Here is a 26,550-nt window from a genome sequence, read left to right as displayed (position 1 = left end):
TGGTGGACTGTGCACCTCCAAAACATTCCCGAAACTGCATTTCAAAAGTGGGACCTTGGCAACATGTCTATCTGTCCTGCAGTGCACTATAGCTGGCTTGCAGCGATGCAGCTCCTCTGTGCAGCAGCAGCAGCCAGACAGCTGCCTCGCCTCTAAAACAACCGTCAACTGCTGGAGAGGGACGTTCGGTTGTTTGAGCTGGACAGAGCAATTGGATCTCAATGTAGACACTGGAGACACATATTAATACCAGGTGCAAATGAAATCAGGTTAAATCACAATTCGATACAATCTGGATACGAGACACATTTTAATGCCATGTGTATATGCCATATGACTTATCACTTCATAGGGTTTTTATTACCCAAACCATTTTAGTCCATAGTTTTAAGCATTATGGCTATTAAGGATAACTGCTGGGCAATTAACTGTGTAAAATATGATGTGGAAAACCTTTACTCAGAGCTTGTTCCTATAAACACTCCACATAAACACTAAATTCCCCAATGAGCTTTCAAAGGCCTTCTAGTAGTGAATTAAAAATCAATAGAAAGCTTCCAACTTCTGGGTCACATTCAAACACTTCTTCTTGGTTTCTTCTGACAGTAATTCTGTCTAAGCCTTCTTTATCCCCCCCATATTTTGTTTTTTTCTTTCCTAGGGATCCTTCACTGTGTCACAGCATGGTTGAATTTGTATGTGCCCCTCTTGGCACTACAGTACACTAAAAAATTTAAGTACTGCGTCATGTCTACAAAAACACCTAACCCTAACCCAATGTGAAATCCTAGCGTGCATCAAATGTAAAGCTAAAGGACATCATGTATATTAGTATTTTTTATTACCCTTAACACAGAGGTCTGGGACATAGTACAGGCTAAAAGAAATGATGAGCAAGCGTTTTGTGTGAACATAAGGCATTTAGGTAATGACACTGAACATGACGTGCATCTGAATGCATACCGTATATGCTCAAGTTCCTTTGTGTTTTTGGTTTGTGTGAATATACAAATGAGTGTGGTGTCATCCAGACCCAAAGGGATTGGTTAGATCACCCTGCTGTCTATCTGTCGGTCTCTGTGATGTGTAATGGAGACCAGTGAATCATTGTGGGTAATTAGCTTCTTGTGTTGTCTGCAGTCTCATCCTTGAGGGAGCAGGGACAGGGGACTGAGGAGGGAAGGAGATTATGAGCCCCTTGCCACCTAGCTAGCTGCTAATAATGAAGCAGGCGTATATGGGACAGCATAGATGACAGCCACGGGTGTCGGACTGGAGGGGAAAGGGGACTCAGTACCCAGAGCCCTTATGTGAGGAGGGCCCAAAAAGATGCTAAAATGAATAGCTGTGGATGAAGTGAGGGGCCCATAGAGAAATACTTTCCACAGGGCCCAGAATTTTGTGCTATGCCCCTAGTGACAGCAAAACAAAGAATCTCACCAAGACTGACAGAGACCTTTCCGAATGAATCACGGTTTCAAATACAGACCGACTGAAACGAGTGGAGAAAAGATATAGGTGATTCACGGCAAACGACCACTGAGGCTTAGGTGGACAAATTATTTCCGCTAAAGAAAAAAAGTCTCTCACAGCGGCCGTCTACACCAACAAGTAGTGAGTTATTAAAGGTCCCATGGCATGAAAATTTCACTTTATGAAGTTTTTTTAACATTAATATGCATTCCCCCAGCCTGCCTATGGTCCCCAATTGGCTTGAAATGGTGATAGGTGTAAACCGAGCCCTGGGTATCCTGCTCTGCCTTGGAGAAAATGAAAGCTCAGATGGGCCGATCTGGAATCTTCTCCTTATGAGGTCATAAGGAGCAAGGTTACCTCCCCTTTCTCTGCTTTGCCCGCACAGAGAATTTGGCCAACCCATGAGATAGAGACATCATGGCTTTCAAATGAGCAAAGTGGTCAAGTTGGTCAAGGCCACACCCCCTCCCTCCACCTTGCCCCTCCCTCTCTCCTCCTCAATAGCTACAGGCACAGAAATGGCACATCCTAAGGAAAGCTCATTGTGGGACTGGCTCTAGGGGCAGGAATTTTGCACCAAGGCTGAATTTCGGGAAAGAGACTTCAGATATAGTATTAGGGGACCACTAAGGTCTATAGAAAAGCATCCAAAGAGCACCATGACATGGTGCTCTTTGGATGCTTTTCTATATAAAAAAACACGGGACCTTTAAAGAAAACGTGTTCTCACAGCTGTTCACATTGTTGCATGCTCCAAAGGCTTTCATATTTCCAAATTTCAAGAATGGTAAAGTACAGATTTTCTCACAGATCCCTATTTTGTGTATACAGTATATCAGAAATACACATTATGCGTGTACAATATACAGGTTGCAATCTTTTCATCAATCACTGAATGCGAACTGGCCACTGGCTTTAGCCTTGTATTTAACCAGTACCCCGAACTGTTACTTTAAAAATATACTAGCCTTATCCTGATGTTTCAGTTAGTATATTGCACAACATGGGTAATTTTGGATATGTTAAAAGCTATTTTGATCACTTTATCTCCCCAAAACCTGCTGTATTCTTTTGAAACGCACCTATGTATCTCTGCTTCAGAGCAGCACAAAGACCAACCACAGTTAATGAGTTTCTTGCCATACAACGGCCCCATATTGTACAATACAGACTTCCTCAATGTCAGCTTGTCAGCGAGTACTCGGAGGGCCTGATTCCATCTGACTCTCCAGTACACACAGATCCTGCCACCACATGACACACACACACACACACACACACACACACACACACACACACACACACACACACACACACACGCCACTGGCCCATCACCCCTCTCTTTTAGTGGCCTCTGACAGATCGCCGCGGTGACATCAGTCAGCCCCGTTGGCATGGTGACCCTCCCATCACCTAGTCAGGTCACCTTGGCTCGCACCAGCACCCCACTGTAAGTGTGTGTGTGTGTGTGTGTGTGTGTGTGTGTGTGTGTGTGTGTGTGTGTGTGTTTAATGTGTATGAGCAGGCTTATCTGGCACTTCTCCAAACCTCCTGGCACGCTGCCACTGCTCTCCCACTTCTTGAAGGTCTGTCTGTCTTACTTCTCCATTTCATCTCCGTTACTCCAATCACCCTCCTTTTCAGTTGTCCCCCACTGTTTTTTCAAACTCTGATCTGGCAACTTAAAATCCCTCAAATATTATGAAGTATAATGTATGCATACGTGTGAGTTTGTGTGTATGAGTGTCAGAAAAATGTGTTGTGTTTGCATGTGGATTGGTTCTCAGTAAGGTTACATAACAATACAAAAGGGCAGCCATCTGCTTCACCCTGGCCCTTAGGTCAGCAGTGAGGCCTAATCCACTATATTGTTTGTGTGTGTGAGTGCGTGTGTGGTTGTGCGCACACATGTGCGCGTGCCTAATCTGCCTGCGCCTTCATACAGTAGCACTCGAGTGGGCAAGTTGGTAATCTCGCAGGGCCAGGCCAGAATGAGATTTAATCCTTGTAGATAAACTCACTCTCTTTTTCTCTCATGGGTTATCCATCCATTTATTCTTTTCCTCTATACTCGCTTTCTTCTTTTTCCACACATTTCCTTCTACTTACTTTCTCAAAGTAAAATCATAGTCATATTTTCCTCTCTCACACGGCACAGATCTCCATCCCCATGTTCTAAAATCTTCCTTCATTCAGAGTGGACCTCACCAATGGGGATTCACTATGGTAAGTTTGGACTGTTGGATCAGACGAAACAAACAATGTGCCTCCTTAAGCTCTGGAAAGTGTGAAGGCCAAGGACATTATTTTCTAACATTTTATACGTAGACCAAACGATTTATCACTACATTTAAACAATAATTGACAGATTAACTGATAATGAAAATAGATGTTGCTGCAGCTAATTCTAATTCTGATCTTCTCTGCATTTCTGTGAAATCTGCACCATTCCCTTGGGCCTTTGATGACATAATATTCCCTTCAATGAGAAGCAGTCCCCCAGCGTGACGTGGCCTGGCGTTTCAAAAGGCACAGTGAAACTTACAGTGGATTAGTGAACAAGGTGCATCTTCCTCCATTATCAGCCTCGTCCATCTCTCTTCTAGAGACCTTTCTATCTTTGTCTCTCTCATCGCAGCTGTTGGGGAAAAAACGATGAAGCCTGTAGCCATTATTGGAATGAAATAAGAAATGCATGATGGAGATATCAAAAACAATTAGAAAGAGGCCAGAGCAGGGGCAACAAAAGTGTATTGAGCAGAAAGACTTTCAGCAAGCTTCTATTCAATCTGCACATACTAATATTCAGTAACCATGGTGACCATAAGGGACTATAATGGTGTCCACCAATGAGGGCAACCAAGTGCAGTAATACGCACACAGGGTATATAAATAACGGGCACTCCCCCTCTCCCCACCAGCATGCCAACACTTCAGCATCACTGTCTTGATTGGAAATATTTACTGTGAAATGCTGACATGCTGTCTGAACTCACCGGGTGTGCCAGCGCATGTGGTGTGCTTGCATGTGCTCGATGTGTGCGTGTGTGTGACTATATTCAGCATCAGTGAAGTGGATTTGTGACCGATAATTTCTCCAGAGCACACATGTATTTCCCTTATTGACTAGGCTAACCCATGAGCAAGGCTACAGGCAGCATTTGTGCATTATACTCAGAGACCAGTAAAACAGCCCCAACTCACACACACACACACACACACACACACACACACACACACACACACACACACACACACACACACACACACACACACACACACACACACACACACACACACACACACACACACACACACACACACACACACACACACACACACACACACACACACACACACACACACACAATAATGTGCATCCAGGCCTTTCCATTTAAATAGGTAAGGCTGCAGAATACAGAAATGTAATACAGAAAGGATTGTGGGAGATAACAATACTGATTAAAGGGAAGAAATGCATTTACAGCTATATTGATTGTGTGCGAAGAATAGGATTAAGAGTCAAAGACAGGAGTGAGGGTAATGAAATAATACTTCAAACAGTCTTTTAAGGCATGAATCACTAGAAGATACAGAAATAAAGAAGTCAGGGGAAAGGAACAGCAAGGACACAAATAAAGATATATAGAAAGAGAGGGGGTTAGGATGATCCCATACTACTACTACTACTACTACTACTACTACTACTAGGAATAGGTCATTCTTGAACTCCATTTTATTAAATTCACAGAGATAAGTGAGGATATAGTATGGAGCAAAGCTAGAGAGGGAGACGTGTTCAACGGTGATCACTTTAGGCTGAGGGTAATACAGAGAGATGGAGGAAGAGAGAAATAGCAGGGTGACACTGGAAGCCACAGGAAAAGTGGTGAAGGGGGTTGAGGACAGGAAGGGAGAGTTAGACGGGTAGAAAAAAATAAGAGAATGGAAATGAAAATGAGGGAGGGGTGAGGGGAGCCAGGAAGATGCTGGTGGAAAAAGGAAAGCGAGCAGAGCAAGAAAAGCACCTTTGAAAAAGAATGAGGTTGATAAAAACCCATTTAAAAGACCTCAGCCCTTAGTTTGGTCTCACCCCTTCGCTGGGCTGAGAATGTGGATTTAACTCCTATATCAGTACAGGCTTGGGGAATTTGGGGGAACCCCTATAAAATCATGCTACCAGTGATTTTAATATGATGGGGATCATTTGCAATTTTTGATTGGAAATATGTGAGCAGTCAGACAATTTAAAAGCTATTACATGTCCAAATAAAATAATATCTCGTAGGCTAATGTGGCTTGGCTTAATTAACTTGTTTTCACTAACTGGCTGAACTAACATAAACGCAGACCATTATTTGTGTTATTATAATTGGACTAATCACTCATCCAAATGATTACCATTTGAAGAACTTTGGAAGTTAAATATTGCCTTTGTTGAATAATGCAAACGCACCATTTTCCTTTCCTATCACAAACAAGTCGGCTATTGTCATGTGCCACTAGAGATTTTTTTTAGGTTCATGAAATTTAATAATAGCCTTGGAAAATGACAAAGGCTTATATATTATGAGATAAATGAATAAGAGCAAACATGGCTGTTTCAAATAATATTGCAATAGAGGCTTTAAGGCACATTTGAACTTGCCCTACAACGCACTGCACAGCTAAATGAGGCGATCCATTACCTAATGCTTTTGCTAATAGCCACATATTTGATTGTTTAAATAACTAGCTGTGCAAGTTTAAAATGAATAAGAGCTACCTTTCGGGAGAGTGCTACAGTATTATAGAATACATATTTTAGTCTCTCTACAAACCTGCAATATCTAACACACACAAAGAATCTCTATTTTTTAACAAACATGAAAGGTTACTATATGGTATTATGTGAAAGTCACTCATCCATGCAGTCGCAGTGTGTGTGTGTGTGTGTGTGTGTGTGTGTGTGTGTGTGTGTGTGTGTGTGTGTGTGTGTGTGTGGGTGTGTGTGTGTGGGGGGGGGCAGCATGTTGAGGTGGAGAACCTGAAGAAGGGTAAACACCTCCGACCCCTCCTCTTAATCACTGTCATTAGCTTCACAGGCATCTCCACTCTGACCCCATCACCTTTGGCCCTCAGAGATTAATCACACACAGACTAACACTAACACAAATATGATGTGCAGATATGTGGGGGAAAAAAATGTGCGGTATGTGTGTTTGGCTCATCTGAGGAGGATTGGAAAAGAGCATTACAGCTAAAGCAACTTCATCAGATCTCTATCACTGAAGAATCTGCCACTAATTATCCCCCCTAGGAAGCATCTGCATGTACACATGTGTGCGAGAGGGGACATGTGGGTGTACTCAGCAGAGTGTGAATTTTTCAAAGGGCTGCAAAGAGGCAGTGGGTGGGTGCAATGCAACCTCTGGGTTTTGAAGTTAGAACGAAAGGCCACTGTACACATACTGAGGGGCGTGCAACTGCACACACATCCAAGCTAATTCAATGTTCAATAGTTAAAATCCATTTAAAACACATCTGAACAACAAAAACACAAGCAGCCGAAAAGCTGTTTTTGAAATGAGTACCATTAGTTTGCTTTAGCCATTAAACTGTGAAAGTGCCCAAAGGGAGATCAGTAATCACTTTATACAGGACTGCTTATACACGGCCAGATAGATAGAGGACCCTTCTCCCCCTCTCCACCAGCCACTCTTAGCCTCGCCGTAAGAAATATGTGTGAGGCACATGTAAAGGCAAGGGCCACGTCGGTGGGGAGCCTCCGTGTGAACCAGAAGAGGTCTGATGCGAGTCCTGGGACTATAGCTTAATGAATCACTCCATAGTCGGGACACACATCCCGAGCTCCGGGGGACGGCCTCGGTGAGCTCTCTGTACTCATCTCTCATCTTTGTGCCCTTATACATGGGACTACACGTGACATATAAACTGCTACAGTATAATTCACAGGGAACAAGAGCACTTCTTTAAAGAGCTCTTCAAAAGGGGACAAGGGCATTAGGGAGAGTCTTCTCCTAAAGTCAAACAAGATGAGGGGGGTATATTAACTACATCTCCTGGACAAGTGGAGGAATTAAGGGCATGAGGAACCAGGTGGCATTCTCAAAGTTCAGCTCTCCTTTCTTTGCGTTAGTTTGATATACAGTTTACTGTATAGGTTTTAGAAAAGGAGGCGACAGGTACCATGTGCTTTTGCATTTGTGTCCATTGGCGGCCCAGCCTATTTAATGTGGTCAGGGCAGAGAAACTGTGTCTTTTAATTAAAAGGTCTGCTTGATTTAGTGTTGTGCTCAGGGAGAGACAGACAGAGAAAGAAAGAATGAAATAAAAAGAGGCCAAGAGTAAAGGCCTTTTTATGGTTCTGCGGAGGCTCCACGCAGAGCTCTCGCCATAGCCTACGTAAGTGGCCTGATGTTTATACTTGTGTGCTGGTGTGTGCGTTGAGCCGCGTGTGTGTGTGTGTGTGTGTGTGTGTGTGTGTGTGTGTGTGTGTGTGTGTGTGTGTGTGTGTGTGTGTGTGTGTGTGTGTGCGTGTGTGTGTGTGGGGAGTGGGTGATAGAGCGAGGGAGAAGTGAGAGAGTGACGGCGATTAGCTTTGGTGCAAGTACTGACTCTAGAGTCATAGTGAGAGAAACAAAGTGTCTCCCCTGTGTTTTCTGACCACGGTGGGAAATCTGTAGCAGGAAAAGTTAACCCTCTCCTTGATTTCACGTTGTTTATGGAGAAGGAGAACCAGGAAACGAGCCAGGGGAAATGCAACGCTACCAAGCAACGGCCGGGCAACGTGCGTCGCTGCGACGTGTAGATACATTTTTCGAGAGGTGCACGTCAGGCTACGGCGTAGGGTCCGGCGTAGACGCAGAGGGGTCTGCGGGGGTAGGCCGTCGATTCGACGCACAACCATAAAAAGGCCTTAAGGCTAACAAACAGCCGGCCAACAAGCCCATTAATGAGCCTGATCTAGCTTGAACTCATCATCAGCTGGGTTGGGAAAATCTGGAATAACACATCATTAAGCAGACTCAAATCATGTCTGTCTGCAGGTGTGTGTAAATGTCTGTCTCTTGTCTAGCTGTGTTAGTCAGTGCTAAGAGAGAGATCAAAAAGTGCTGATCCACAGTCGGGGATATGCAAGAATACAGAGCTGGGCACACACACACACACACACACACACACACACACACACACACACACACACACACACACACACACACACACACACACACACACACACACACACACACACACACACACACACACACACACACACACACACACACACACACACACACACACACACACACACACACACACACCCCTCCTCCAGGTAAAGGTTTGAATATTTCATTAAGTCTCATTAAGGAGTGAATATAAGAGGTTGAAGTATAATGACACTGGTGAAGACAGAGTAATAAATTCAGATCCCATGCAAGCCTAATCAGCCCAAGTCGTACTGACACAATCACAAGCTTAAGGGCATTAGAAACATGAGCCAACTACACCAAATGTTCCCCATTTTCAGCATCGAAGCATCTCCTCAATCCGACTAAACTTTTAAAAGACAGCCTCGTAAAAATCAAGCGTGCCTGTAAATGTCCTATTAGGAGGAATAGAGTAATGGGCTGCACTTATCTATTCAATCTATTTCAATTAACCTTCTTTAAGACCAAGGAATACTGTAGGGAAATATCAAAACCTTAAAACAACAACCACCATGTTCAAAACACATACAAACACTATAAAACAATGTTATTCTCTATTTTGTCCAATCTGCAGACATGTATACAATTTAAAAAAAATGTCATTATGGAATTTCCTCATTACTGCTTCATGCTGACAAACATACTAGAAGTATTACACTATAAAAAAAAATTACAGATGATGAAATGTGAGAAAATTACACATACATACATTTTTACTGATATCAATGTCCAATTACTATTGCCATCTTCCCCTGTGGTTTGGCTACAGGATATATGATGATACACTCTGCTAAAATCACTCTTTACAAGCAATTACCAGCTCTGGCCCATAAAGCCAACACAAGATATGCTTCTTCCATTAGACGTACAATGACAGTCTGCTTTAAATTAGCTCATTTATGGTACGCACATTATCACAAATGGTTTGTGCAAGTTGCTATTTTTAATGCTACATTTTTTTCTGTCCATCACAGGGGGAAAGAGGTGAGATTGAAGATCGGAAGGGGGGAGGGGGGCAATTCATGCACTATGTAAGGATCATTATAACTGTGGTATTCAAACAAAAAGCACCGCAGATCAAGCCATAGCCACTACAGCATATGTGTATCAAGGTTTACTGTACTGTATTTGAATCTTAAAATTTTACATCAATACTTGTATTGTGTATCCGTTTCGAATGCGTGTGTGAAACAGAATTAGTGTGCATGCATACTGTATGTGTCGCGCCCTTGCATGTGTGCAGATTGACAGGTATATACTGCAAGGGAGTATATGTAAATGTGTAATTGAATTCTTTCTGCTATTGTACAGGCCCCCAACACCCTGGCTTATCTGGGCCTGAATTGCTGCCAATGAGATCTAATCATCCTGCATGAAATGAGCCCTACCTGAGCAGAATAGCAGTGTGAGGCCTGGAGGCTGCAGGGGAATACCTCCATTAGGCAGGAAGCGAGGAAGCAAGGGAGCAGGAGTAAGAAGGGTCAAGAAGGAAGGGGGTGGCAAGACTTTTACGAAAAAGCGGGATATCATAGGCTAAAGGCATATAAAACAGGGAGTGGGTTGCAGTGTGTCTATTAAGGTAACCATAATCATTTCTAAGATAAGATTCATGGAAAGGAAAGTAGTTTGGCTGTTTAACCAGGTTACATTGTTACATAAGGAATACCAGACAATATGCTATATGTTCTTCAGTCTTCTTTACACAATTTTCTGTTGAAATGTTCTGTAATAAATATAAATAAATTATGTATTTAAAAAGGCAGGAAGCCAGTTTCTTCTACTATTAAATAAGTGAGACAAGGTGTCATCCTCAAATTATAAGCTTAAAATAACCCTCTGGGGCCTAGGCCATTTTTTCCAATATTTGGGTCGCCATGTTCGTATAACCTCAACTCTGTAATGCACAATCATGTTATGGACATCATTTTTTCAGGACAACCTGGGCTATCAGGATATGTATGCTGCAGGGATGTCACATGAATGTATACATTGTTGACTATAAAGAAGAAAAAAAATGGAAATTGAATCTCACAGAAATATATTGAAATCACAAAGAAAACAATTATCCAAGACTTGATGACTTTTGAAAATTGATCTCCCAAGTCTTGGCAATCAGGGAAAACAACAATAAACATTGTATCTAACACAAATATAAAACTATTTAGATTCTTTCCCTGAAAAGTCCATATGTTGTTTTTATCCAAAAAGTTAGTTGTGCCATCTCCAATTCACCTCCTACAATACTGTCAAAATGTGCAAATAAGAATCTGAGAGAATAATGAGATGAGAATGCATTATTTTTTACATTTACGCTGTTGTATCAATATTTCTGCTTGTTTGTTTCATTTAGTATACTGTAAAGTAAGGGCCCGTTCACATTGTACGCGGCATGCGCTGCGCTCCCCGCTAGGTTGTCCTATTCCCAAATATATTTGTAGTGCTTGCCGCCGGGCTCAGCGCAAATTTACGTCATACATGCAGCAATATTTGAATGCACGTCACGCCTGCGTCCTGTGTTTACATCAGACGAGCAGTACGTGACATTCTGTAGGATACACAGTAGTGATTTGGTGGCGAAGATGTTTCTGTCTTTGAACCAAAAGAAAGCCTTGGCACTTGTCCTGGTTGTGAGGAGAAGACAGAGGAAGGCACCCGCAGCAGCAGCAAGAAAGGTGTGGGAGCACAAGACCCTCAGGTCCAGAGAGCAGTTGGGGGAATTCCGGCTACAGGAGCTCCGCTTTCACTGTGACCGGTTCCAGGGGTAATTTTGGCTCAACAGGGAGCAGACAGTCTGCTGACGAGAGTTGGGCCTACAATTTCGCAGATGGGTTATGAATGGATTTTCATTTCTAAATAAAATGTTGCATGTCAACACTATGTGTCATTGCATGTTTACATACATAAGTAAGAGGTTTGCAGTTATTGCAGTTGGGTATAATAAAGCTATAAGCTATGAGCCTGAATTCCTAAATTCATCATCATTCATTCATACTCTGGAAAACACTTTGTTTAATGCATATGTGCAATTAATTCCTCCAAAACTGGACTTGGAAATGGGTAGTTATTCTGTGTAACGGCCATATACCTAACTCCCTATATGTGAACTTCAATGAAAACGAACATGACTTGTGTCAATCAGTCCAAACATATTTTACTTCATATAAACATACAAATACAAATATATCCTACAAATACCTGTATGGAGCTGTATAATCAACTTGGTATTTGGTTTTTGCAGCTCACAACAGTACACATCTTCTCAGTTGCTTTGGCGCATTTCTCAGATCAGAGATGACAATAATGTGTCACATAGGGAATATTGCTCCCTTTTATGTGCATTGTTCATTACACTATACTTACAGAGTGAACTGTTAAATATGGACAACAACACAAAGCAGTTTCACTATCTTGGTATAAACGATGGCGTAAGGACTTGTCAGTTTGATTGGGTCATTGGTATAAATACTTTGACATAACAAAAGATTTCAACCAAAATAGACGCGTTTGCAGGTCAGTCACTATGAGGTGCAGTTTACACCAATTGTTTTAAGACATGCACTCACTGTTATGCAACTGCACATTATTATTTAACAAATGCACCAAAGTATCTGAGAAAAAAAACTTTAACATAGTTATGATTGTATTTCATTGGAGACATGTCCATGTTGTTTTCACATAGCTAAAACAAACCGAACTGAATGATTTAAATTAGGAGGCTACAATAAGCTACACATCTGGCATGCCTATTATGGTGGAAATATGCACCACAGCATAGTTTTGCATCCGAGGTCTCTGTACGACCTCGAACTTGTGTCGTAGAGCTCTGGGAGATCGCTGACGGCCAAAATCAACCTCTCGTCCATGTTCCGTGGATCCACGTACTTCAGTGTTTACTTTTTTTCTGTTTTTTTCAGACACCTGAATGCACGTCACAGCACACCGCGGCCGCTCTTGCGCGTGCCGCGGTCAAAGTTGAACCATGGTGAACTTTGACCGCGGCACGCGCAAGAGCAGCCAGCCGCAAAATGCCGCTTGCGCTGCGCTTTGCTCAGCGGCAGACCAGTTCTTGCGTGCGCGAGCCATTGACCATAATGGGTTTCATAGCGCAGCGCTGCCGTTTGCGCGTCCAATGTGAATGGCCCTTAACACAGTCAGGAAAGTGGCAGCATCTGCAACATTGCCGATGCCGGCTGCCGTAAAACATCAAAGAAGAAGAAGATGGTCAGGAAGACAGCCTTTGACTGGTCGTTACACTCACCCCACTGCATTCTGGGAGTCAAGATGGCCGGGCTTACAGTAAAACGCTACCTTTTCATACGAAAAGATGATTAAATAACTGTTCAGCTGTGGATTTATTCTTCTGGAATTATTGTGCCAAGTCTCCAAAAAAACACTGCAAATCCAGGCTAGATTACAAAGCTTCTGGAAAGCCTAGGATCACACAGAAGACCTCTTTGGAAAGGCCCAGACATTAGCCTTCATGCTCAGTAAACAGAACAACAGTAGCTTGAAGCGATGCAGAGATATCGAACATTACGTAACATGATTTATGGATTCATAATTATGGATTTAGTGTGTAGACGCTGTAGTTCCAGGCTGCATTACAAAGCTTTTGGAAGGAGCATGATCGCACGGAAGACCTCATTAAAATGGTGCATTTTTCTGCCTCTTAACAAAAAAAAAAAATGTCTCTACACTGTATTGCTCTGGAGATATTGAATTAGACATAAAATGTGTAGTTTTGCTGTCGTATACGACAAAAGTGAGTAAATGCAGCTCAAAAATGTTTTATGACAGCCCTATTTTCAAAATAAACCCAGAGGAAGCTGCTACTGCATGTCCGTCAAAGCAAACAGCGGAGAGTACATTACACAAAGAGAAAAGTAACGGTCATAATAATACACTCACATGAGTCACGCGGTGCCACACGCAGAGCTGCATATGTCGTCAGTTTTTCTAAAACCCACCCAGGCTTGTATGCAAAGAGACACAGACAAATAGACATGGACACTATTGGCTCACATTCATGCTCTCATTATACAAACCACAATACATCAAAACAGCAATAATAAAATAATAATTTACTCAAGCAGAGCTACGCTCATGCCATCAGCATGTGAACTAGCACGTGAAAATGTGTCTCTGCGTTGCTATGGCTACAGACTCTTCACATTAAAGCGCTGAGGCCGACAGTTTATACATTAATGTGCAAGTCACTACATCAGCTACACCAACAGAGATTTCTATAAACTGACTGTATGAAAAACTTTGCAAAGTGCCTGCACTGTCAGGTAAACTCTTGTGAGGTTAAACAGAGGACAAGATTGAAGGGTAGGGGAAAAAGCTTCCTAAATGTCCTAAAGGCATGGGGAAGTGTGTGTGTGTGTGTGTGTGTGTGTGTGTGTGTGTGTGTGTGTGTGTGTGTGTGTCCTCAGGCTCCGTACTGTGAGCAGTTCTTCCTGCTGCGGGTGCGTTTCCTCCACTGATGACGTCAGAGCTCTGCTGCAGTCAGAGGGAGAGCTGGGATTCCAGTAGAGTCTAAAAAGCATCCACTCCACTGCTGCACAGCGCATTCCTGTGTCCGTGTTTTGTGTGCATGCCTGTTTTTTTTGCATTGTGTGCGTGCAACTGTGTGGTTGCTGGATTTGAATGATAACAGAGGCACCGACCCTGAGAGATGCTTTACTGCTGTGACTCTTTTTCTCACTCAGCAACGGGCTCCTTTTGTGAGCCAGCCTGCACCCCCGCCCTCCCACCGCCCACACCACCCCGTCTCTCTCATGTTCATCTGTGTCCCATGAGTTACAGCTCTCAGACGTTGTTATGCATCAGCAGAGAGCCCGTAAAACAGGAGCATGCAGTGCACACTGAAACACTAGTACATGTATGTACACACACACACACACACACACACACACACACACACACACACACACACACACGTGTGCAAAAGAGCACAGCAAAATCCGCAGCCACCTCAAAAATAAGCAGCTTTTAGTGATGAATATAAAAAAAAGTCAACCATCTGGGATAAAGAGATGAAACCTTCCTCTATTTCATCGCTATTTCCCTTAATCACTCCATCAACTGTTCCATTAGTCAGGAAAGAGTGCAAATAAAGAAAGAAAGACATCAAAAAAGACACCAAGACGCAGGTAAAAAAAAAGCAGCTGAAGAAGAAAGCAAGAATACAAGACAGAAAAAAAGAAAGAAGGATCAAATGTGCTTTTGAACCTGTAACAGAGTTCACTCAATGGGTTATAGAAGGCCAAAAGGTCATAGCACTGATGGATTATTCCTTCTGTACAAAGGCCTTCATCATAGCTTCTGACCTCACAGCACGATGGAATTGGATTGGATACTGACTCAGAGTTTTAGCCTTTTAAAAAGGGAAAAGAAAACATATTGATCATTACAAAATAATTATGAGTTTTAGAAACAGTAGGGCCTGTTTCTCTTTTAAACTTGCAAATGATAGAAGAATTTATGTAAGATTTTTACAGAGAGCAAATAGTTTAGTGATGGATAATACATTATAAATACAGCCCCTGATCTTTAGATGTTTATAGAGTTACTCTGAGTATACCTCAGCCCCCATTAAAAAAAGAGGTTACATCACAAGACAGGGACAAAAGCTGAATGCTTGTTCATGAACCATCAACCAATAGCGAGGGGGAAAATCCATATAGAGGAGTGTGCTGGCCATATTAAAAGATTTATGATGAAAATACTTTCACCAACAGTTAAGCACTACAAGGCCAGAGATTTGGAGGTAAGTAGCACAGGCGGAACCTACAATTCAGGCCAGATACGGGGAAAACACAAAGACTTATACTAGACTCATTGCTTCATGTATGACATCTCCCTGTGATCCGATTTCATCCCAATGCATAGTCATGACAGAGGATCTGACCTGGCAGCAGACTTAGAGCACTGACCCATTCTCTGATAAAGTGGCAGCACAGGGAAAAAGCAAACCAAGAAACAGTTTGTCTTGGCAGGTACACTGATGCAGGACCACCTGTGATCCAGGTGTTTTTTCTGTAAACTGGCAACAACATTCCCCAACGTCATCAGAACAGCAAACTGAACCTGCCCTCCTTCCTCTCCCTATGAATAACAGACTCCTTGATGTTCCCAGCTGAGATAAAATAAGTCGACCTGGCTAACGTAGTGCTAATTCTCTTTAGTCAGGCCAAGTGTCAGAAGTCGGTGCCACAAAGACAAGCAGCCAGCGCAGGTTGTTGGTTTATGACCAGTCATGCTCATCTAATCTAATCTCATTGAGGGCTGTCTGCTTGACTTCACACGCCAAGCCACATCTCAGGTGTTTCAGGCACATTGTGCTTCATAGCCTAAAGAGCGGACAACAGAGCGAGTGGCAGTGAAAAACTCTAAATGCATCACAATTACCCTGCCCCTGCCATCTGGGATGTGTGCTGCACACAGTAAATGAGCACACGTTTCATTCATGTACTTGTTCTTAGAAAAACAGTCCAGGGAGAGTAGCCAGCAGGTCTGCAGAAGAAAAGGCACTGCTTCATGCAATTTAAGAGTCATTCATTCACTGTATTCACTCTGGAAATGCAGTTATACTTCAGTAAGTAAAATTTGCATATATATATTTTCTTAATGGCAAGGCATCCCAAGTGAAATGGCCAATTTAGCTAAATATGTAAATGTAAGCATGTTCTACACTGTGATACTAAATCACAAAAAGTTTTAGTTTTCTGTTTTGTTGGTTTTATTGTATACACTATCTTTATACTTGATTTACATTGCATGTCTTTAGTACAAAAAACTGCTTAGAAGATTTAGAAGACTAACAAATACATTCATTTAAGGGTAAAAACAGGAACATTCACAAAATGCAATTAAAAAATATATATATATATATATATACTATATATTTTTTATATATACACAGGTACAAAGCAACAGGTACATCTTACAGGAAATGTTAGCTAATGTAATAGGGTAAGTACCAACATTATTAAGACATAATACTTTTTTGGGAACCTTTAGAACCCCGTCAAATGTTGTACTAATGACAAAATGAAAAATATTTTATAAAATCTCTATTCACCATATTATATATAACTTTATTGTGTTATGTATATCCTGTATGGCAGGCCGATGATAAATGCTGCTGTGTGAATTGCATAAGTGTGCTGCAGCAGTTAGAAAACTGTAGCACAGTCAAGGTCACTGGCCCACCCATCTATTTGTTAATGGATAAGGTACAGCAGGGCAGACAGCAATGGTGGGGGGATGAGCACAGAGCTTCCCCCCTGATCTGAGGACAGCCTGCCAAGGCTAGCTGAGCTGACAGCAACTAAAGCCGAGGCTCCCCACATGTGCTAATCTCCCAGATTTAAATGGGAACACAGCACACAGCGCAGAGCACAGAGCAGGGCAAGCCTGTCTGATCCATGACCGTATGTCTGAGCACACGCACACAAGTGCACAGCATGCACACACATACCCCAGCAGCGCACATGTGAAAAACACAGTCCTGCATTCATTCACACACTCATTTTCTACAGTCACATGTAGACACGAGGGAGATAAATAGCAATAAGTCTGATAAAGACTTGCACGCACGGAAAGCAACAATGGAGGTTGTGAAGGAATTGATGTTAACTCCAGTCTGCAGCCCCTCAAAGAGCAAGAGACGGCGAGAAACAAGAGCACCAGAGAGAGAGAGAGAGAGAGAGAGAGAGAGAGAGAGAGAGAGAGAGAGAGAGAGAGAGAGAGAGAGAGAGAGAGAGAGAGAGAAAATCAGAGAGTAAGTAAGAGAAGAGAGAGAGCATTCCTTTTCTTTCTTTCTTCATGGGGGCAGACTGGGAACCAGCAAGAAGCAAGGAAACCATGACAACCAGACAACCAACCTTGGCAACCAACCCAGCGTTCTCACAGTCAGAGCCAGACAGGCGGCTCAGTAAGGGTTAATCTGAGCTGGGTGAGAGAGAGCGAGAAACAGCCTACTGCTGTGCGCAAATACGTTTAAAATACTGTACATTTGTAAATGCCCCGTGTTGATAAAGACCACAAGATGTGGCAGCTGACTTAGTGACCAGTAGCCTCGTGAGACCGTCCTGATCTCGCGAGCTCCAGTTTTCCACTCGCAGATCAGTCTGGCATCTTGAGATAGAGAAAATTTGGAGCCGCTCTCCAAGCAACCGGGCCAATCGGCGTTGGTTTTGAGGTGGGTTAGGTGGTGATAGACAGATGGTTTATCCAATCAGCTAACCAGTATTTTCAGACAGCGGTCCGGGAACCTGAAATGGTGTCTTTTATTCCTAAATTCTCGTTACACAAACGGCAAATATCCTTTACAGACATGTTGTTTGCTTGCTGAGCTAACAAGCTATGCTTTGCCTGCAGCAGCAGGGGTAGCCTGGCTTGTGGTTATATTTTCATACGCTTCGTGGATCTGATTGGTTGATTTGGCCCGTCTATCACCAACATAGGTGATAGACAGATGGTTCATCCAATCAGCTGACCAGTATTTTCGCCCCTTCCCAAAAGTTCTCCAACGGAAAGTTCCCAGATGGATATGTCGAGCAAATGTGAAGCAATCCATCTGGTGGAGTCAGGTTAAGTGACCAGCAGAATGGCTGATTGGCAGCATCGAAAGTGCACAAAGCCTGGGGCAGGTGCAGAGATGTCTAGAAGTAAATCACCATGCAGATTTTATTGAAGCAACAGTGTGAAGTCATATATATAAATGTAACAATTTGGTGCACCGGTGAAAAGAGAAATCGTGTTTCTGCTTGCATTAGTGGAACTATGCAGTCCTAACCTGATTCTTCATGCTATACTGTATATAACCTGGCAGAGAAACAGTGACAGTGGAAGTGGAGTTAGAATGAAACTCAAATAGGATGCGATGGAGCTTGTCCAAAACACAGACATATGGTATAAATTCATGATCAGCCACAGCAGTCCCTCACTTCCTCACTGACCTCCCATCTAAAGATTGAGCCCTTTTCTCCTCTGGAGGTCAGGAATAGAGAGATGAAAATGTGGAAGGAGGGGAGAATAATGAAGACAATGATCAATACTTTGTCTTAATTAATAACCTCCGCTGCAGTCAGAACATTCAAGACCGGTTTGTGCTCTCCCTCAGTTCAAGGTTTTTTTTCCCTTCTACTCCTTCTTTGCCTTGCCTTCATTCTTCTCTCTCCTCCCCTCCTCCCAGTTCTCCACCTCTTTCCTCATCATTAATCTCTGAAAATCGTTGGCTACATACATTCCTCCCAATCGATGCAATTCCACCGAGGTCTTGTCTGATTTACCACATGGCTGAATCCCTGTATGAATCTTGACTGGCCAGTGGAAGAGGGACAGAGTGGGAGAGAGGGATGGGGTGAGGCGGATGAGAGGAGAGGAGCACTAAATGACAGAGACCATCATCATTATATAACCTCAGCCAAAGTCACAGACAGTGTAAAGACTACAGGCTGGTACAATTAACTTGAGGCATAGTTTCTAAGCCACGCCAAGAAATCACCGTAACCCCAATGCAACGGCGCTCCTACATGCACATTAAAAGATACACATTCATAAAAGCTCACAAATAGACAACATATGCATCAGCTGAGGCACAGACACTCGCACACAAACACACACACACTCCCACCATTTAGGATACATTTCAAGGCTCAGGGCGCAGGGCTTTGGCTTTAGCCAGACAGTCAAACAGCTGAGACCATGCAGGCTTGGCTTCCTGCTCCACAGCTCTGAACCAGCTTGCTAACACAGGGTGCTACCCAGCTGGGAGCAACACGGCATAGCCACTGGGTCAGGGCTTCTCTGACTTGAATCTCTGAACAGGCCCACTGAAACACGGGTCTATCATCGCAGTCTATCATCTCAGCCTTTCATTTATTTCCCTCACTCGCCAATTTTAGGTCAAAGCTGCCAAGTTTTTACGGGTAATCTTGCGAACACAGGGAAAATAGACACCTGTGTGTGAGCTCGACACAGGTATCAAGATTATTTTAAATGGCACGGAGGCTACAGGTCACCGAGAGTTTGTGCACCTGCACCGCTTACAAGCACCGCACACATATATGCACACACAGATGCCTTTAGTTGCTGTGGATTTGCCAAGTGGTTTTTCATTGACAGCATCGACGAGCATTCCCTCCTCACTTGTCATCATCAGGAATATCATGTGCGGCAAAACAGTATAGATTTCTTCCACCAGACAGGAAATCTTTGGGAGTGCCCATTGATCTGAATCAACCATGCCCGGCTCACCAGCTATCAATCAACATCGAATTAACGGTTTTACATTTCCGTGCAATGTAGCAGACTCTCAGAACAGAATGTGTGCATGTGTAAAATAATTTAAAAAAAGAAAGACAAGTGAGAGCTTTTCTTTCACTCTCTCTCATACACACACAAACACAACCAAACACTGCAAGAGTGAAACCCACAGTAAGAGTTGCAAACAGACCAGCCCTTTGCTGACACGGAGACAACAAAAACAGCTGGATCCTGGCTTAAATGCCTTGTAGGCCTGGTGAACCCCGAGCAAGAACTTTACAGCAAATAGACAGAAACAGAGTGCGCTAAACAGAGAACGAGAGAGCAAGACACAACATCACAGCCAGCTTTTTGTCAGATGAACAGTCAATATGAAAGCCCCCGAAGCACAGATCATTTCACTCTCTAAACGTCAATCAACGAATCAAGGAGCCTACACATCAACCTCCAGCTCTTAACCTGTCAATATCCAAGTCTTGCAAAAAAGAAACAGGGACTTACACTGGATTAACAGGCAGTGTTTCTACACAATAGGCCTCTATTCCACTAATCAACAGCCTTCAGGAACAAAGTAAAGGCGAACCACGGCAATGTTTTCCGACGCATTAGTGGAACAGAGCGGTGATTCAGCACGTCTTAAGTCATTGCACTGGCAAAAACACAAATCCACAATCTTCAGCTTTGTCAAACAAAGCTTTAAGATTCTGAAACACATGAAGGCTGTTACTCCAAACCGTAATGTGATAAACATTCGAAGGAAGTTCTAAATTTTAACAAACGTTGTCAGTTGTCAAGCTGCCGTAGCATCCTGACATTGGTTAGAGGCTTGTGAGCCAAATATAGTGCATTATATGAATTAACAGACAACACATGGGGATAATTCAGTGTAAAATAGAAAAAAATAAGCTAATTGAGGAAACTCATCTGCGGTTGATACATTCACATCCTACTGAGTGCAGGACCTATATGAACCATCCCACAGACACAACGTCACGGCCAGGTTCCGACATTCAAGCACATAAACCGTCTTTGGCTTGATAATGGCTTCCACGTTTCTGTGGCTTTAGTCCCAATCAGTAGCCAGCCATGCAGTCACTCAATATCTATAGACCCTATCAGGCACCAATACACACCTGACTAAGAGGGCCTCGTACACATGACAAGTCTGGTGTACACTGAGCAAATACTTTCACAATGTATTCTGCCTAAAAAAAAGAAGAAGATGATTAACAAAAATATGCATCCTGCTTATTATACTGTGCACTATATATTGTAGCAGAACTGTACATGTAACCTGTCCAGTGCATTTTAATTTCCACAGTAACATAGAGGTGCTAAGTTGCTAAACTAGAGTGGGCCAGTCCACGTTACCTCTGGGCCACGTGAGTACATAAGTGAGAGCCAAGGAGACATTGGCTGTGCAGGGGATTAGATCAGGAAGCCAAACCAGAACCACTGTGCTGGCCGTGTGTGTGTGTGTGTGTGTGTGTGTGTGTGTGTGTGTGTGTGTGTGTGTGTGTGTGTGTGTGTGTGTGTGTGTGTGTGTGTGTGTGTTGTCAGGACAAGGCCTAATCACTTAATGAACACGCAACAGCACCACTCCTCTGAGCAGGACAGCCAGATCAAGCAGAGGCCTTCCGCTTTCTCCCTTCTAATAATTACAGCCAAACGCAGCCTGGGAAAGCTCACAGGGGATTTAGCTTACTGGACGTTCCCAGCTGCCACTCATGATCGAGCCCAGCCCATTGGGCCCTCACAATTGCCAGGCCAACCCTTTCCGTGGGGCCTGGGAAAGAGATCTGACAGATTACCGAATGGTTAATGGGAGAATGGGATATTACGCGCTGTCATTAATCTGAATAGGTTTGGCGTGGACAAGCTACGCTGACGCCAGTAACCAAATGGTTTTTCTAACACAGAACACACCAATGATGCTGGGCCAGGTGATTTCTGCACATGAAACATGAATATGTAATTGAAAAACCAAGCCAAAAGCATTATAAATGAATACATATTATGTATTCAGAAATGTCTCTCTAAGTGCAAATTTCAAGTCAAAATAGTTTGATATGCGAGGTCCAAGATGCTTGGCGCAAGTCATGATCCATGCTAACCTGCAGCTTACTGAGCATCCATGGGTCTGACACCTGAGGCTAGCATGAAAAAAAGCATCCAAACCTGCCTCAACACTCACGTAAATACATCCTGAGCTGTGGATGATCTCAGAGACACCATATCATTAAACATCTGTACCCAGCAGTGCCAGGTCTATACCACCATAAACAGCCATTAGACATCCCTGAGAGCTATCTGAAAGAGAGCTATCTGAAAGAGAGCTAAGACTGGCAGTGAGTGAGGGATACTCCTGTAAACACAAATGATGAAATATGAGTAGCAGGAGAAAGAGGCGAGCACATGTGTTTTAATAGTGCATTTGTTATGAAAGAACCAATTGGAACATAGCCTGAAACATCAATTTCCACTGGTAGATCATACTACAGCCAGCACACTGCAGATATCTCACATTGCAAGTAGAGCTACACTGAGTATGGATGCAACATGTTTTGGGATTTGTGTGTATGTCCCTTAAAGGTCCTGTACTGTCCTACAATCAAAGAGGGCATTGCTTATGAACACACACACACACACACACACACACACACACACACACACACACACACACACAAACCCCCCCCCCCCCCCCCCCCCCCCCCCCCCCCCCCCCCCCCCCCCCCCCCCCCCCCCCCCCCCCCAAAAAAAAGAGAGGGCAAACAGACAAACTCCATTAATGAACGCTGGGGACTTGCCAGGTGAAAGAAGTGACAGAGGAGAATATTTCAAGAAAGCATACTGTCTAAGAGAACACACAAAAATCCACACACACACGGCTGCTCAGCATGACCAGCTGGACCGGGTAGGGGAAGCAACGCCTATTGTAGCCGTTTTAGACAACAGATGGGAGGAAAATCTCTCAGCGGAGAGAAAAAGAGAGAAGTCTCTGACTCTCTCTCTTTCTTTCTTAGGGTGGGGATCTTACGGAGCATGCTGCATCACTCCTGCCATCTCTGCCTCCACAGGGCTGTGCTTGCCTCTCCTTTCACATGGCTCCACTGGCTGCATGTACAGTAGTTGACCGCAGACGATGCTCACTGTGCTGTATGTCCTCGCCAGTGCTGACAACAGGGCTGAACTACTGTATAGGAAACACACACACACACGAGCAATACCAACATACCTAAAATAGCATGAAATATTGAAGAGATGAAGAATATGAAGTGCTCTTTTACCATTAATTGTACATGTGCTATGCAACTTTGACAAACTGCAGTGTCATTGCTGTCTATGGCTGAGATAAAGCATGTGCTCCTTATTAAGAAAGCCTAGTTACATCCCCTGGGGTAAATTAATATAAATCAATGTAGCTCTTTCCAGGTCTGTGAGCAGCTCATGGTGTAATCGGTCAAGGTGGGACCCTCCACTCCATATCGGAGGAAACCCACGTATTGCTGTCAGAGCCTATAGGAGAGACGCCTGCCTGCCTGCCTGCCTGCGGACTAAGAATAGATCAATGTATCAGGCAAATCGGGATTAACGGCATTGTGCTCCAATCACAGGACACACACACATACAAACAGGGGACACAAAAAGTTCATTTTCATAGCCCATGTCACTGTCATCGTTTTCGGCGTTGACCGGTGTCCACGTTGCTCTGCTCCTGGATACACACACACCCAGTCCAACGCCAACGCACAGCCAACAAACCGATGTAAAGCAACATCACCTCTCTCTCGTCCCACTGTGTGAACAATGATTATGTCAGCTCGCCGAAGAAATACCAACCCCCCAAAAAAATCCCCCACAAGGCTTGGCAGGTGTTTGTAAGTAAGCGGTTAGTTATTTATCACTTGCAGACACCCAGCCGGCCAAATTTCAACTCGCTGCGGAGCGCTCCGAAAATAAATTGTGCAATTACAGGGGATGCAGTGAGCAAGCTGTCCCAACTAACCTGTCTGTCCTTTCCCGAGCGTCTTCTCCAAACGGTAAGGTCCCACGTAATTGGCATGTTGGGCACCGCTGTTGTCTTTACCGGACGATGACATGTCGAATCTGTGTGGAAATTAGACACTTTACAATAAAGCGCAGACAATTAAACACTCCTCGCTGGAGGTCCAAGTCGCTGGTGTCTTTCCTTTTACTCCACAGCCTCCCCTCTTCCTCTCGCTCACTCTCTCTGCCGCTTTCTGTCTTTTTTCCCTACCTCACTCGCTGCTTGAGGAGGTGAGATTCTCTCTTTCTCTCCTCTTTTCTCCTACCGCTGCAGACGAGCCGCAAGTGCTTTGAATATCATTGTCGGTGGAAGCTGTGCTGCCGCTGTGCGTCTGTGGGAGGTTCTGCGGAGCCGTCGGGGATGATTGGCAGTGGATCCAGCCAACCAGAGAGCCGAATACGCTCTCTGCTGCCGCCCTGTTTCTTGTTGCTGGAGCATCTTTTTTTTCCCAGAAAAGTTGCAGGTTGGGCTCAAGGGAGCGTTAACCCACATAAACTCAGTTTACACAAGTAGGCTATTAGACAAATGGAGTAAACAATTACAAATTTTAGAGCATATTTGGAATGTAAAAAAAAATTTTGGACCACCATTGTCTTCCAAAGTTGTGATGTCAAAACATCATCTTGTACATAGGCTTCATGTCTTAACATTTTCTTCCTCAGCAGATGAATGTGACAACAACCGTATTATTAAATTCTGCACATAGCCTACATCATTCTGCACAATGATTATCTGAGTGAAGTATCAATAAACAAAGCACATTTTTTTCACCAAACCCCTAACTGCTCGGGACGTCTTTCCATGGGCAGCATCCTCACTCTGAAATTCTCTTTATTAGTGCATGAATAGGTCATGTGTGTGTGTGTGTGTGTGTGTGTGTGTGTGTGTGTTTTGGTTTTGTCTCTGTCTGCCTCTTCTTTCTTTTTTGGCCTGCTTTCCAGTGCTTTCACACACACACACGCACGTACACACACACACACGCACACACACACACACACGCACACACACACACACACACACACACACACACATAGGCGCAGGTGAGGTGGAGGTTTGGGTGGGAGGGAGGTAGATTCAGATAGCCTAGGCCGCATACACATGATCCTTGGTAAAACCGTTCTTAGGACGCGCTCGTTGCTTCTTTTTAGCATCAGTTATTCATCAATCAAGTTATTAGCCTGGTCCTACCAGACTCTTGTACATTTCATTTGTACAGAGAGTCTGGCCACTTTCCATTGACAAGTGTTAACTTCCTTGAAGGCGGGTACTCTGTTGAAGTTTAAAACTATTGGATCTGCCCACAGTCACTCTGGATCTGCCGTAACCAATCACTAACGTTTGGTCGTGATGTAGGCTTAGCGTTGCTAGCGTTCGCCTTAGCCAGTTCCTTCACCACTAACCGAGCGAGCTGGAAAACCAAACTTTTCCCGAACCCCCGTGGGGAGGAGGGCCACAACATCATGGCCACCAATAAAACTCAGCAAAGATTGTTCTTGCTCGGGCTTTAACTTCTGGATATCCGACAGCATTGCCACAGCAGACCGAATGGCTTCGCTCACATCTTTCTCCGCCGCCATTACGGAACTACAACTCAAACTAGCGCACAACCTCAACGTCATCATTCTCAGCCACTGCCTCTGTTCGCTGATTGGACCGGTAAAGATTGTCCGGAGAAAACCCACAATATCCCGCAAACCCAGTCAACGTACTGAAGGAAAATGAAAATTAAGCGGAAGTACGTAGGAGGGCAGAGCCAGGCTAATCAGTTATCTCTTCTGCTTAGACTTTTTCTGTGAGGTCACTCTCCACGTGTAGCATGCTCAGCGTTGACAAGTACAATTTACAACATTGTCATCAATATATTTTATGTAGCCCGATTATTTTTTAGTCCACTCCTGAATACCCCATTCCCCCTTTCCCGACACCGCCTTTGATTACCATGACTGGTTTATCTACATGTATTGGTGTAACCATGACCGAGACTTGGGTGGGGATTGATGGCATCAATTGGCAGTGTGAATGCATTCAATGTGGGAATTATCTAGCAGATTGTCACCGTATAGGATCAGTCCTGCCAACAAATTACCCCACAATTTGAGAAACAGCTAGAAGCCTGTTTCACTCTGACCGTTCTGACCGTCTTTAGGCGTCAGCATATCTTTAGACTTATTTCTCTTTTTTGTAACAAACTTTATTAACACAATATATTCACAAAAGAAAAAGACACAACAGATAGGGAGTATTTTTTCCATTATGCATACAAAAATACAGCTTACATTTTCAGTTCATAAAAATAAATAACCAATTTAAATCATGCAGCAATGTTGTCTATAGTGCTCCTCAGGAGATGAGAAGTCTTTAAAGCTTCAAAGAGTCAAAGAATTTGCGAGGTTCACCATAAAACAAGTATGTGCTGGGAAGAAACTGAAGAAATCTGGCCTTGTGAATATGATATTTGGCCAAAAGACACAACCATTTTATAACGTTATCAACTTTCTTTTTGTTGATACATTATAAAATAGGACCATACATTCTGTTATT

General features: G+C 43.5%; 1 protein-coding gene across 14 annotated transcripts in view; it reads right to left on the bottom strand.

Moving 5' to 3' along the window:
- The window catches only part of brsk2a (BR serine/threonine kinase 2a), a 187,503-nt gene extending 163,177 nt beyond the window's left edge, over positions 1 to 24,326 (bottom strand). For 6 of the 14 annotated variants that reach the window (XM_039808462.1, XM_039808466.1, XM_039808468.1 and 3 more), the window contains exon 1: positions 23,968 to 24,325. In XM_039808462.1, the coding sequence (XP_039664396.1) occupies positions 23,968 to 24,061 (94 nt within the window). In that variant the 5' untranslated portion in view covers positions 24,062 to 24,325. Of the gene's footprint in view, positions 1 to 23,967 lie in introns of all 14 variants that reach the window. The other 8 variants (XM_039808458.1, XM_039808465.1, XM_039808463.1 and 5 more) reach the window with 3 other exon arrangements.
- Between the last annotated feature and the right edge of the window lie 2,224 nt (positions 24,327 to 26,550).

Source organism: Perca fluviatilis, chromosome 8 (assembly GCF_010015445.1).
Source record: "Perca fluviatilis chromosome 8, GENO_Pfluv_1.0, whole genome shotgun sequence".
NCBI classification, from domain to species: domain Eukaryota; kingdom Metazoa; phylum Chordata; class Actinopteri; order Perciformes; family Percidae; genus Perca; species Perca fluviatilis.
The sequence above is the reverse complement of the archived record's forward strand: the minus strand, read 5'-3'. Positions and strand labels throughout refer to the sequence as shown.